The 15,093-nt window shown below is 34.4% G+C and overlaps 2 protein-coding genes across 2 annotated transcripts; one reads left to right on the top strand and one right to left on the bottom strand.

Annotated features, from left to right (window-relative positions):
- Positions 1–5,560: 5,560 nt before the first annotated feature.
- On the top strand, positions 5,561–8,186 carry LOC141599842 (F-box/kelch-repeat protein At3g23880-like). The gene is made up of 2 exons (XM_074419969.1): positions 5,561–5,719; positions 6,120–8,186. The coding sequence occupies exon 2, from the start codon at positions 6,321–6,323 to the stop codon at positions 7,614–7,616; it is 1,296 nt and encodes a 431-aa protein (XP_074276070.1). The 5' UTR covers positions 5,561–5,719; positions 6,120–6,320; the 3' UTR covers positions 7,617–8,186.
- Positions 8,187–8,878: 692 nt separating this feature from the next.
- Positions 8,879–14,168, bottom strand: LOC141599843 (uncharacterized). Its single transcript, XM_074419970.1, has 6 exons — positions 14,047–14,168; positions 12,794–12,969; positions 11,650–12,292; positions 11,054–11,152; positions 9,417–9,523; positions 8,879–9,272 (listed from the first exon to the last, which is right to left on the bottom strand). The coding sequence occupies exons 2-6, from the start codon at positions 12,887–12,889 to the stop codon at positions 9,135–9,137; spliced, it is 1,083 nt and encodes a 360-aa protein (XP_074276071.1). The 5' UTR covers positions 12,890–12,969; positions 14,047–14,168; the 3' UTR covers positions 8,879–9,134.
- Positions 14,169–15,093: the final 925 nt, after the last annotated feature.

Here is a 15,093-nt window from a genome sequence, read left to right as displayed (position 1 = left end):
AAGGATCCGAGCTTACGTGGTCGAATGTTCAAGCACGTAGACGCCAAAAAGTAAGAACGTGGTCTAAAATGCAAAGGGAGAAGAGAAGGGCGGACACTCGCGTGAGAAATATGTGAGACCGGAGGTCTCTATTTATACTAATCACGCAGAGGAAATTAGGGTTTTCGGAGAAACTTTGGAAGTGAATCTCGAAAAGATATGAAAATATACGAAAAAAATACGCAGAAAAGGACTTGGGAAGAGGCGCAGCAGGCACTGCGTCTCTTGGAAGAGGCGCAGCACCTGCTGCGTCCTTTCCCAAGTGGTTTCCTCCTGCGGAAGAAAGATTTCCGTGTTTTGGTTATGGAATAACAGATTAATCTTGTTTTCCTTAATATTTTGTGTGAATATTACGAGAAATTATTTGCCAAAGATTAAAAGATTGTAAAATATGGAATAAAAATATCCGGAACATTCCAGAACATTCTGACTCGGTTTTAGAAAATGAAGACGGTTTTTTTGACCCGGACTCCAAATGTACTCTAATTACTGCCAAAACGACCGTATCGGCACGTAGATGACAATTAAGAGGTAAACATAAGTGTTTGAGCGATCACTTGACGATAAACTTACGAACTGTCACAAATCGTTCCGTGTACCAAACATGCGGCCCAATCATCACCGGGTGGCTTGCGGGAGGTGCAGAAATGAGGTATCTACAATAATATATACTCTGTATTTCTTATTTTATATTCAAGTGATATTTCTAGTTTTTATATAAAAACTTTTACATTTCATTTGGCAAAATAATGTCGGTAAAAAAATTATGAAAATAATATTATTAGATTCACGGTAAGAAATGTTATCATTAGAGTATATATAGATTTCATATAATTTGCACATATTAAAGATGGTGTATTTCATAGTATGTTATATGTCCCACATTGAAAAATAATATAGGTGTGACAAACATACTACATATAAAAAATAGAATTTTCCCACATCGAAATATAGCATAAAGTGGGTGATTCTATGATTATAAATAGGAGGCATCCTTGGAACTTGGACATCAACTCAAAATCTTTTGAGTCTCTTAAGTACTTGGAGAGCTCTTAAAAGTTTATAACATTATATTTTCTACCTATAGATTTTATATGTCCCACATTGAAAAATAATGTACGTGTTGTAAATACTACGTTTAAATATTATAATTAGAATTGTGTTAAAAAAATTCTATCATTAGAGTATAGGTTCATATCATTTGCACATATTTTAATTATGATAAAAAAAAATAGAAAACAAACGTATGAATATTAATAGATAATATAGTATTTGCTTATTATTAAATCGGGTTGGATGTCGAATTAGGTTCAAAAAATATGGTGTACTTTTAAATATGTTATTCGTCTCACATTGAAAATTAACGTAGGTGTGATAAATATATACTACATATAAATAGTTGAATTGTCCCACATCAGAAGATTATCATAAGGTGGGGTGATCCCATGATTATAAATAGGATTTATCCTTGGAACTTAGGTATCACCCCAAATATATTAAATCTCTCAAAGTATACTTATTATATAAGCGACTTTAAATATAATCTTGAATTAAATGTTAAAATTTTAAAGTTGTAACATTTTTTTAGATGGGATAAATAGCGATAAAATGGTCAATATTATAACGGAAATTTTTCATGTTACCCTCGAATTTTGGTAGATTACACATAATACCCCTAATTTTAAGTTTCTACATATAATACCCTTGTGTTTACATTTTTCATAACGTCGTTACTCCTATGAGTAACTAGATGAGTGATTGAGCATGCCATTCTATCTGTGTTTTGTTATTTAGGTATTAAATGTTAGTTTATCAAATAAAATATGGATTTAGGAATTAGATGATGAAGTGTTTGTGTAATAGATAAAAAAGAAAAAAGCATCACAAGTCATAGGAGTAATGGTGTTATGACGGAAGTTGTCAAATGGTATTCTGGGAAAGAAAAAGGTGAACACATGGGTACCATTTGTAGAAACTTAAAATTAAGGGTACCATTTGTAATCTATCAAAGTTCAAGGTTACCATGAGAAATTTCCAATATTATAATGATATAGTTAATTAAATCTTATATATATATATAAAACTGGGTTGAAACGTTATGGATGCGCCACGTGTCAACCCAGCATTAAATACAAGTATTAATTACAGCTGAACATTAAATATAAACATAATAAATGCTGTATAAATCTCAGCAAAATATATTGTAATTTAATAAATTTTATTATAAAATTAAATTAAATAATTATGGTGATTTGATCCTAAATTTATTAAAAAATTATTTTGATATAAATTCTAAAACGTGAATAATTACGTTCATTGCGAAAAATGTTTCAAATTGAGTATAATTTTCATTATATTTATTGAAATATTTTTATTTGTAGAGATGATTAAAATGAGTGTCTCATAATGTTTTATGTTTACGTAAAAAGACATTTTGAGAAAGTTATAAAACTTAAACTATTAAATCTTAAGAAAAATATATTTGGAAGAGTCATTGTATTTCTTAAAAACATAACTTAAAAAAACTACTAAAACATACTCCCTCCTATTTCCTTATATCTTCCCCTTTCTTTTGGGCACAAAAAATAAGAAAGGGGAAGAAAGAAGGAATAAAGTAGAATAAAGTATTGTAAGTTGTGAAATTTATAGGTGAGAGGAAATAATAAAGAATGAATGATGAATAAAGAATAGATAAAGTAATGAGAGTTGTTGATTTTTTAGGAGAGAGAAATTAATAAAAAAAATGAATGAAACTTACCAAAAAAAGAAAGAGAGAAGATAATCAAACTTGTGTGAAAAAGGAAAGAGGAAAGATAATAGGAAATTGGAGGGAGTAAGTTTTAAGTGGGAATGAAAAAAGAATATTGCGAAAAACTGAATATATTTGAGATTTTGATAGGTTTAAATAGTGTGATAACGAGTATGTATGTACACAGTGATCGCGAGTACATTTAATAATCAAAACAAAAGTAATGATGATAAAATAATATAGTATTATAAACGACATGAAAAAGTAGAAAAAACGTTATGTGTTTCTTTAATATATTCAATTAAAATATGTATACGTCGAGTATAAATATTAATCATGACTAGCTAAATATTACTTTTAGCTAAGGGTTTTTCTAACGTGTGCCCTAAGGACACACATTAAGAGTCTAAATATATTATATGTCATCTTCTAAATACTTTGAAGTTAAACCTCAAAAAATATTATTTAAGAAAGTTTAACCTATTTTATTTACAGATAAACTCTTAAACATCATTTATATATAGTTGTTGAAAAATACAAAAGGTGCAATTCTTATAGATATGTTTGACACATAACACGTGTAAGACACAATGAAAACATTTGAATAAGTTGAGTTTGAACTCTATAGGTTTGATACATAAATATCACACGTTATACATAAAAAACTAAAAATTATACTCCCTCCTATTCACAATAAACCTCCCTATTTCCTTTTCCGTCTATTCACAATAACCTCCCTATTTCCTTTTTTGGTAAGTGTTTGTGTGGTCCAAATTTAATTGTATGGTGGGGTAGTGTATTTGTGTGGTCCAAATTTAATTATATGGTGGGGTAGTGTGTTTCCTTAATATTTGTGCCAAAATGAAATGGGAGGTTTATTGTGAATGGGAGGAAGTATAAAATTATATTCACAATATTTTGAACAAATATTAATTGATTTAGAACATAACGTATAGTGAAATGATATAAATTGAGAACTTAATGTTGATTGTTGTATTATTCGAATAAATTTTATTTTAATTAATATGATATTTGATCAGTCATAAAATAATTTATAAACATTATTGATTTATTTTTATTATAGTTAAAAATATTAAAGGTCATATATAAATTATGTTATTTTTCTTCAATTATAATAATAAAATTTTAAAACAGGCCGCGCGAAGCGCGGGATACTACCTAGTTTTCATTTAAAAGAGAGAGATATTTGTACCAATAAAACAATAAAGGGGGTATTATTTTTTAGTTGTTATTTTATTGCCATGCCATCAAACTTATCGTTTATTTAACAACCTTTACATTAGGGGTACCATGGGCAAAATAACGGAACCTCAAGGGTACCATAGGCAGATTCTTAAAAGTAGGGGTAACATGGGAAATCTGACAAAATTAAGGGGTACCACAGGAAATTTCCGTATCTCAATTATGATAAAAAAAATTGAAGAAAAACAACGTACAAATATTAATGGAGAGTACTTGATCATATTATTAAATTTAAGTATAACTATTAGATATAATGAGTAGCATTTGTCCGTATTCGATATTCGGGACCTGGTTGGATGTTGAACTAAGTGCAAAAAGATGGTGTAATTCTGAGTATGTTATTTGTCCCACATTAACAAACAATGCAGGTTTGATGAATATATACTACGTATAAATAGTAGAATTGTCCCACATCAGAAAAATAATCCAAGTTTGGTGAGTAATTTACTTATAAATAGTAGAATTGTCCCACATGTAAAGATTAGTATAAGGTGGGGTGATTATATGATTATAAATAAGAGTTAACCCACGTATATATTAATCTTTTATTTTTTTTTGAAAGAGATATTTTAATAATATGTAAGCAAATCATTAGACATAGAATGTAAACACTAAACTCTTATAACATTTTTTTTTTGCATTATAAATAAGTTAATTACCCCGTTGCAACGCACGGCCATTCAAACTAGTATATACAATTCTACACTACAAGGGAAAGAACATGTTTTTGAATTTTTTAAATTTTTTATCATTTTTTTTGAAATAAGGGTTAGATGTTAGAATGTTAAATGTTAGAACTTCTCATCCCCACACTTAGTATGGACATTGTCCTCGAACGGTGTCCAAGCACTCCATAATTGCTTGGTGGTGACTCTGAACATCTCTAGCATCATTTCGAGACGTTCACCGAGACGAAACAAATCGATCTAAAGCGATCCGGTCGAAAGCATTTCTACGTCACCGAGCGTGGCTTTCCGACTGCTGCATGTCCACGGGCTGGCGTGTAGGTGACCCATGTCCACAGACAGGCCTTGGTAAGACTCTTTGGTAGATGAGGGTGTTACATGAACTTCTCCATGTTCAATAATTTCTTTAGTCAACTGAAACATTCGCAGTACATGCTTAGATCGTTGGTGTGACCTTGGTTCCTTGGTCTGTGCAATAGCGGCGATGTACAATAAAAGAACATCTTCCTTCGCTGAAAGAACTACATCAAGTTCAGTTAAGAACTTTTCAATCCAAACCGCTTCCTTAGCAGCATTACATGGAGCTATAAACTCTGCTTAAGTTAACAATGCCTCTTTGTTTGGATCAGGTCAAAACTTGGGTTGGGTTAAGATAGGGTTCGGATCGGGTTTCGGTTCATGTCACTGAATATCGGGGGGTTATGGGTCGTCATCGAGTCGCGCCAATTTCGGGTTGCAATATTCTCGGGTTCAATCGGGGTCAATTTGGGCCGATCACTCTGATTGAGTCAGACTCGCTAGCTAGAGCTGGGTATAGGGTTTAGCCGTTTAGTTGGATCCAAAACACTAACCATATTTGTCTCCATTGCTTCGTTTTAGAGAAATCAGATCAGATCTTATACAACTTTATCATCCAACTTGTTTTGTAATTGGGACTTCCCTTGCACAAACAACTCGATGGATTGATTGTTTCATCAACCAGGTGATTCATCATTTCTACTTTCATTCTTAATTTCACTTTCTTTACTTTGTGAATTGTAACTTTCCAACTTTGCTGTATTCTTCTTGATTTAATAACATGAATCCCAAGTATAATTTTTCTCTTAAGCTGAGTTTAATTAGCTATTCATTTCAACTGTAATTAATCCCCAAGTATGATTTGGGGTTAATGTTTGAATTTGATTTTCGAGTTTTTCGACACGAGAGAAGCAGTTATTTTTGCATATTTTTGTGGTATTAATGGAGAATTTTGATGGTAATTTCATAAGATGTCATTGTAATTCAAGCTGTAAACTTTGGTGTTGATGCATTGTTATAATCTGTTACAGCAACTGGTTTGCTTAGCTATGTATTGAGTTCATAATCTTCTCTTTCTGATTCAGGCTTGGTTGTAAGTAATTGTTACACGATTCAATTCTGGCTCAATTTTTACATTGGGTCATCTGGAGACAGTCCTTATCTTCTCGTGATTTGCGAGAACTGTTGTTGAGGTGCTGGGGGTAACGTTGTTGTTGTGCTGGGGTATCGTTCAAGATTGGGTGATAAAATTGAAACTCTGAATTCTGCATTTGAGTTGGTTTTCCATGGGTAAGGCAGGTCTAAATAACGAAGCGAATATACCTTATTCACCTCTCCATTTGTACTACAGAAAAATGGCTAGACAAATGAAATACGATTTTCCACAAGAATTGATCGTAGAAATCTTGAAATACTTGCCTGTGAAATCCTTGCTTCGTTTCATGTGTGTATCCAAATCCTGGTACTACCTCATCACAAGCCCAACTTTTGTTGCAACCCATTTATCTTGTCAATCTAATCCAAGCACCAAAGATTCCAGATCAGCTCTTTTTAAGATTGACTCTCAATTTTTCATGCATTCACTTCATAAACCAATAGACGAATGGACTGAAGTTAATTCCCCAATGAACAATATGGGTGTAATTGTAGGTTGTTGCCATGGGGTGATTAGCTTGTTTAATTATTTCTCAAAATTTCCGAGCCCTCTGGTTTTGTGGAACCCTTCAATCAGAAAAGCCCTTGCTTTGCCACTCAAAGTGCCAACTTTCAATAAGAAACAGTTCAGGAGTGTGAACTCAAGATTTCTACAATATACTTTTGGTTTTGGGTTTGATGTTGTTTCACATGACTATAAGGTGGTTAGGATTTGTTATTATTGGATAGAGGAGTCAAACACAACCTACCTTCATACGGATGTTTGTAGCCTAAGCAAGAGTGGCTTGACAACTGATCATACTTCAATTGAAGGTGGCAAGTTTATCCTTGAGAGTAGTGGTGTTTATCTGAATGGTGCTATTCATTGGATTTGTACGAGGAAACCTGAGAGGGCTTCCATTTTCAAAACTATTCTGACTTTTGATTTAGCTAATGGCGTGTTCAGTGATCTTCATCTGCCTATAACTGTGACCCCACATTCGTTTGCTGTCCTAATGTCGGTTAGAAAGGTTGAGGATAAGCTTGCTGTATCATGCACAGATTCTGGTGGCAACGTCTTGGAAAATAATTATAAAGATTCCGGCAGCAACGTATGGGTGATGATGGAATATGGGAATCCAAAATCCTGGAGGAGATTAATTAATGTCTATCTTGGCGATAATGTGGGCATGATTAAAGGTGCGCTGATTACTGGAGATGGTAAAACTGCAGTGGCAACATCTGCTGGAAATTGGATTTCATGGGACTGCAAAAATGATAAAATTGAAAACAAAGTTTTGCCTGTACTAGAACCTGATTCCATGAGCGTTTATGTTCCCAGCTTGGTTTTACTCCGATGCAATAATAAATCTTTGCGCAACATAGAGCTTCCTTTTAAGAAGAAGAAGAAGAAGAAGAAGAAGAATAAGGGAATTTCATGCTCTTAATTTTGGCATCAAGTACCGTTTTTTCTTTTTTTTCACTGTTGCGTGCTCAGTGTCCGATTGGAGTTGGGATACGGACTAGAATCGTAAAGCGCCACTAGTTTCATATATTCAATGCTCTAGTAACCTACTTTGCAAATTGAGTATGGATGATTCGGTTGGAGGACTTTGCTCGCAATCAAACCCGGAACATGCAACAATATTTGTTTCGTAGCCTATCAACATGTTTCCTGTGTACTGCACTCTGTTTGTGTTTATCTTCTAAGAAGTGTTGTATAGTGATTACTCAGTGCTAGTCATATATGTATAACTTGTGGTAATTCCATTGTCGGGATTTTGTGTAGAATACAAGAAGTGGCTTCATATTCACAGAGCAACTATGCTAACATAGCTTTGATGATAAATACCTTAGCTTATCTGTAATCCTTTCGAGTACTATCGTGACCTTGTAAACAGAGAACTTACTTCCACCTTGTTCCCCCATGCTAATTGCTATGCATGGATAACTGGTTTGTATATGTGAGTTGTATAAAGAACAATTGTTTTTGTAGGTTTGTAGTATAAGCTAAACAACCTCTAGTCCAGTATGCTTTTTGCCCTTGGAATTGTATTTCTCGGATAATAGTATCTGATTGTCTATTCTTGGCCTCAGCCCTCCGCCGTCAAATAATCTCAAGTTAATTTTTGACGTGTTTAACCCGGGCACAAAATGGAGCAATGTTACTACAGTGCAACACAACCTAATCGTTGATCACCATCATCGAGGGTTGTTTTCCTATACAAGAGATGCACATCCATCACTGTATAAGGGCTGGAAATGGAACGTTCAAGTAATCCTGATTGGTCACTGGCGTCTTCCCAGATACTTGGAATAGGTGGTTGTATGTAAATCTGAAAACACTCTTTATGTATTTTGCGGTTGCATCTTGTATGCGCGGAGAATTGAGACAATAGACTCATTGTAGCAGCGAGGGTTGTCAAGGGTTACATACTGACATGTAGTCAATAGTGGTTATGTAGATCAAAATTGAATAACTCTGAAGTTTTCAGTAGATATTTTGTGTCCATAGCCCCTGGCGTTAGCGACCTAAGGCAACTACGAAAATGTATACGGAGTATTAGAACGCCACCATCAAGTCTAGTCCGAATCCACTTGGGTTCCTCTGGTTAAACTAGGTCAGCTCCCAATCATAGATCTAAAGATCTAAAGTTTTAGATTGTAAGAAAACATCAACAACATTTCAACATTGAAGACTGACAGCAGAGACCTCAAACTTGGCCCTTTTGCATATGTAATAATCTCGTACGTTATTGAATGAATCTGGCTTTTCGTACTTGGATTTCCATCCAAATATATAAAACTCCCCTCAATAAAGCAGTACATATACATTGTTCAACTCATAATTATTGACGAGAACGCCACCATTCTCCTTCTGAGAGGGGGCGGGCGCCTTTGTAGTAAAAACTAAGCTACTCGCTCTTATTAACAATGATCATTCCCGATAAATAGGTATCACAAACCTAGATAAGCTCCCACTCTGATTCGAAAGACTTGGATGTATTTGAAATCTCGATTTGTGTAGAGCCCATGGAAGCAGACAATTGATCTCTCTTGCTTTTAGACCATCTCCTGGGGAAAAACGCCTCTTTGATCTTCTTCTGCATGAATCAAGGATGTCATTGTTTACAGTATTATACTTTTGTTTAATCAATGATTCAAACAAGTATATTTGGAAATTAAGATTTTTGTTTAATCAAAGCTCGAACTTTTTTTTTTTTCTCTAAAGTTAGAAATGGGAATACCTTGTAAGATTTCGGCATGTTTTCAAGAGTTGATTTAGAAAATTGGTCATCTTTCTCTACCAAGATACAAGATTCTTCAAGCTTTGAACCCCCTTGCAAATTTGCAGCTGCAGTTCTAATTTCATGAGCAAGCCAAGAACTTGATGATATTATACGAATCAATTAGTGTAAATCTACTATCAATCCAGATATATTGTAACAAAGCAATAGTGTCATCAGAATATTATTACTCCGTAGTCCGTACTTGATTGAAGTAACAATTTGTGTGAAAGTGAAAGTGAAACCATGGAATTATTGTTTATTAATCCACGACTTCATAAATCCCTAAGTGCTAACAGCGTCTTAACTTCGTACTCCTATATAAGTAAAAATATGGATAGCATTTGGTTGTAGGGATAGTCAAGTTTTACTGCAATTGCCTTCAAGAGAACCAGGATTTGGCAGACGTCAAGGATTTCACCCCCCCCCCCCCCCAAAAAAAGAACCAATCCCAAAACTGAAAAACCAACCCGATTAACATGAGATACCTGAAAACCCTTTTAAACTGTAAATATCAACCTCAAATGCACATAATCTGAAACACTGAATAGTGTTGAATCACAATTCTATTAAATCACATCTAGGGTAATAAAAAGAACATGCTTATGAGTTATGACCCCTCAACTTGGCAAAATCACTGATCTAAATATTACGAAGTAAATCCACTATGCACAATAGGAGTTGAGAGCTGAATATTTGTTTCAAAGTACCTTGTACTAAGAAAGGAGAATTAACCCAAGAAAAGAACCTAAACCACCACTCCTTTTTCATTTAAGGACCTAAACTTATTCCCGAAGATTAAAAACTGCTATTCCTAACTCTACCTAGCAGTCAGTAGACACTAGACTCACATTATTCCTAACTGCAACAATACACACTCTCTCCAACCATTAGACAGAAAATTGACCAACCGTCCTAGACCACGGAAAGGAACATAGCCGTTAAATCATATGCCAAAGTGTGCAACATGTTAGCATAAATAAAGGTGCTAATAAGAGCGTTGAAGGAGAGGATGACGCATGGATTGAAGGTTTTGCACTAAACAGCCTATAAAGACAATTGTGAGCCATGCACCTCCTTCTCTTTCCTTTATCAAGCTAGTCATGACAATTGAAAGTCATGACACTTAGTTGTCTCTTTCCTTTTGCCTTTCCTATCCACCGGCTAAGAACTTGAACTAGTAAAGGAAAGACAGTTAAAACTAATTTTCCTATCACAACCAGTACATCATGAGTTTAATTGTGAATATAGGCCCTATTTGGCAGGCCATACAAATGCCAAATTAATTCTTCCTCAGCAACACAAGAGAATACTCCCTCCATTCAACTCCGCTTTACAAGTTTCTTTTATCACGTTTGCCAACGCAGCTTTTACACGATAAATATCATTAGCTGCGTATTTGCAAAAATTATAAAAGTTAGATATTTTTAATGTACTCTTAGAGACGAATCAAATAAGATCCCACAGGAATATATTTTCACTTATGTATCGAGAGAAAATTGAAGTTGAATGTCCGCTTGTGAATAGTGCGCAAAATAGAAAGTTGCAAAGTGGAGTTGAATGGAGGGAGTAAGACATAAGCTATTATTGGTGAGTACCTGGGTTAAACACAGTGAATTCATTGCCAGCTTCCACAACATTCCCCACATTATCAACGCTGATAGTATCCACATCAGCTTTCACTGCAAATACTGAGTCTGCACCCAAAAAAAAAAAAAAGCATAAACTACATCACAAAACCACAAAGTCAGCAATGCAAATCTGGCTAACACCAATGAGAGACTTCGTTCACTTTTAGCTACATCTTTGTCTTAACTTCATAAATTTTAAACCTAGTTATCTTCAGCAATTCTAGTAACTAGTCAGTCACTTGCTAATAAGGGGAGGAGATGCCCAAATTTTGGTCACTGTTTTGTATCTATAACTATCTTAACTGGCCAATCCTATTGGTCCACCGGGCATGTCCTAACTTTTTTATCATTAACAAGAATTGCATGGCAAATTTTATTTCCCTCCCAATATTTCAGATTTTCAGGATTTGAGGCGTTATCCCTTCCGGCATAATAGCTCCGCCCATGCATCGTGTTATGTTCCAACATCATTTGATAACCCCGTGCAAGTAGTCCAGGTATGTGACTTGAATCTTGATGCAAGTAAACGATTATTTAAAATAGGAAGATATTTAGATGCTTACCATATAAAACTGTAGATATATCCCCAATAGGGGTCTTTTTAGTTTGACTTTGTTTTACAACACTAGCAACCGGAAATCCTTCCTCTATATCCCTAGAGATCTCCACTTCATTTTCATTCCTTTTACTCACTCTTACAGCAGCAGGTTCAATAGCAGCGATGTCCTTACACCCACATAGGGATTCATCTGTTTCATTCTGAGAGTTGCTGGAAGTGAAGTCCTTCACAGAATCTTGAAGGGACAGATCAAAGAGTGACTTTAGCGGAAAATCAAACTCTTGCCAATTGTTTAAGTAGTTTTCGACAGTAGTGGATTGATTTGTGACAGAGTCAGCAAACTGGCCTTGAGAATTCTCAGCAGTACACTTATTTGATGCAGCAGAACCATCAGTTTCTTTGCCCATTTGTTCAGATGTATCATCAATAGATTCATTCTCATTATCTAGTTTTTTATTTTTACAGGCTAAAACGTCACCATTATGAGCCCCAGTCAGAAGGGCGTATTTTTCTTCTGCTGAATCTACTGAAGATGAAGCACGCAAATCCTGCATAACTTCTGAGCAGAAATTCTTGACCGTTTCTCCAACAGTCGCCACGTGATCTCCAACAGTCCGCATGTGATCTCCAACATATTTGACTGTATCCTGTATTAAAACAACAACATTAATACAGTGCCTCAGTGGCCCCCAATTGTGGCAGGTTAAGAGGGGATTGACATATGCAGCCTTAGCCTCGTGTTAAAAAAACAGACTGTTTTCAGATGCCCGTAATGAAAATTGTGTTGTATAATGCACCCGCACCTACTACATTACGAATTTACGATACAAGATGCACATATAGTTCTATAAGCCAACTTTCTTTGACAGTATCCAGTACCATGAAATTATAATAACTAAAAACAAAACATCAGCTCCTGAAAAGCAAACTATTCAAAGATGGATAGGCGGAAAGAAAACAATAACTGGTCCATCTTGAAAACCCCTTATGTTAAGTCATATTCCTAAATATTATTCTCTTAAATGAGAGGTAAAAATATTAATGTTGGTTTGTAACTAATATAGTACATCCAGCCAAGAGATTTCCGTAAGTTCAAAGGATGTATACTTTTAAACATCAAAGGAAAATGAAAGTGTTATATCAGATACCTCATAGATAGTCTCGTCCACTTCCACATACAAAGCCTCAAACTTTTGACGCATATGCTCAACCCAAGATACGTTCTTGACATCCATAGTGGCCATAAGCCCCCTCACAGATGTATCAAGTTTTTGGTTTACGCTTATCCTTGATTGACTGACTTTGAAGGGAGAACCACCTTTATCTGCAAGAAAAAAAAAACTATTTGTTAACCTCTTGTAAATCAATGCTGATTGATGATGATATTAGACAACCATTAGAGACTGAGATGCATAGTAATGCATACACATAACATCAAACAGATATTTGCGACAAAACAAAACACCCCAAACTGAAACACACAATTTATTCAACCTATAAAATGTAAGGAAATTTAACCATCCAATATTGTATCCCTACGAGAAGAATCCCAGTAATGCGCTTAGTTTAAAAGGAGCGAAGCATGCTGAGGCAATAAAGGCTTCTGGCAATAAGGTGCAAGGCACACCATGCACACGAGGCGTACAATTTTCCAAACAATTTTTTATTTCCAAAAATAAAATTATCTGTGTAATGATACCATAAACTTGATTATGATTGTAAAGAACTAAAAGCTAGGTATAATAAATAAAAAAGAAGGGTAAAATAAAACAACTTGGAGTAAAAAATAAAATTGCGAAATAGTATGCCTCGTTAATGTCCTCCATAGAAAAATCATATCTTAGGTAGCGTGGGCATTTTGGCTAGTGCATCAATGAGTCTAGCAAGTAATAGGGTAACACTAATAGCAATATAGCATCATCACGAGGGTTGTATCACAAAGTCACAGCAGTTTTCAGGCGAATTGCGATCAACAATAAGAATAGAGAGTAGAAGAATAATAACAAGCTCTAGAAACAATGTTACAACAAATTCATAACTCTGGAAGCTGGAATTGCAGATTTATGTACTCCGTACTACTTTCCGAACTACTACTAGTTGCTAGTATCAATTATGAGGTATTCGGGTTTATAAAATTGTCGAAAAAGTTTCTATCTTTTGACCAAATATCTCAATCAAGCAACAAATACTACAATTTAAGAAGAGGAGAGACAGACTAGAGAGAGTATAACCATGGGTAGGTCTTGTGTAAGGCTGTTTTACCTCAATATAATTGTAAAACGGATTCAAATACACTCTAATTGGTGGGTAAAACTTAAAAGTGATTACCAAAAGATCCCGTTTTACGATAAATTTATGAAATTCATGATATAGAATTGATTTCAATAAACACGAGTCATACATGGAAATTCAGGAGAATAAAAGTAAAAACCCTTAAACCACAGCAAAACCCAGGAAAAGAAACTGAATAAAACTAAAACAAGATTAATTAATGAGAAGTGATGAAGCTGAGGTTGCAGAACAACTCACATGCTTAACAGGAAAGTGCCCAGAATTGCAATTGTATTTGTAGAATACGAAATTCAGTAGAAACAAATTGAACAAAAACGGGATATAAAGTGGTGGGCAGACCGAGATTAATCCTATTTCTCCTACGACACCCTCACTCTCAAAATAATTTATTGTTTTTTATTTGAAAAATATACAAGTATTTATGTTTTTTTACAAATTATGACCCACGTATTTGCGTTTTTATAAATAACGCTCAAACTTCAATATAAATTTCCTAATCACCACCATATTTGTACTCCGAGTGTCGTTTTTCTTATTTCCTCACTTACTAAGTGACGATTTACATGAAATTCCAAGACTATCCTCATTGCTTACACCAACATAACATATTGATTCAATACATTTCAGGCTACCCTCGTATAAATTTCATTCTCTAACCCTAAATCCCCAAATTTATAATCTCATCCCCATTTCAAACAATAATTTAGCCTAAAAAGATAACCCTAACTTAATCATATAAATTTTGGTGTTTCTAACGTGTTAACATGTTTCTAATCTGAAATGTGTGTTATGTTTGTGTAAGCAATGAGGGTCAGTAAGGATCTTTTGTCCCACTTTTGTGTCACATTGTGTGTGCCACTCCATTCACCTCTTGACACATTACTTGTTGCAAAATAAAATATTACAATAATTATATAAATTTGTTGATGTGTTAGAAGATGATTGGAGTGGCACACACATTGGGACAGAGAATCCCCACTCAATGAGGGTAGCCTTACAATTTTATGTAAATCGTCACTTAATAAGTCGGAAAATAAGAAAAACCATATTCGGATGAATATACGACGGTGATTGGGAAATATACATTGAAGTTTGAGTGTTATGTGTAAAAACGCAAATACGTGGTGGTAATTTGTAAAAAAAAAATGTGGTAGTT

Source organism: Silene latifolia, chromosome 9 (genome assembly GCF_048544455.1).
Source record: "Silene latifolia isolate original U9 population chromosome 9, ASM4854445v1, whole genome shotgun sequence".
Lineage (NCBI taxonomy): Eukaryota > Viridiplantae > Streptophyta > Magnoliopsida > Caryophyllales > Caryophyllaceae > Silene > Silene latifolia.
The sequence above is the reverse complement of the archived record's forward strand: the minus strand, read 5'-3'. Positions and strand labels throughout refer to the sequence as shown.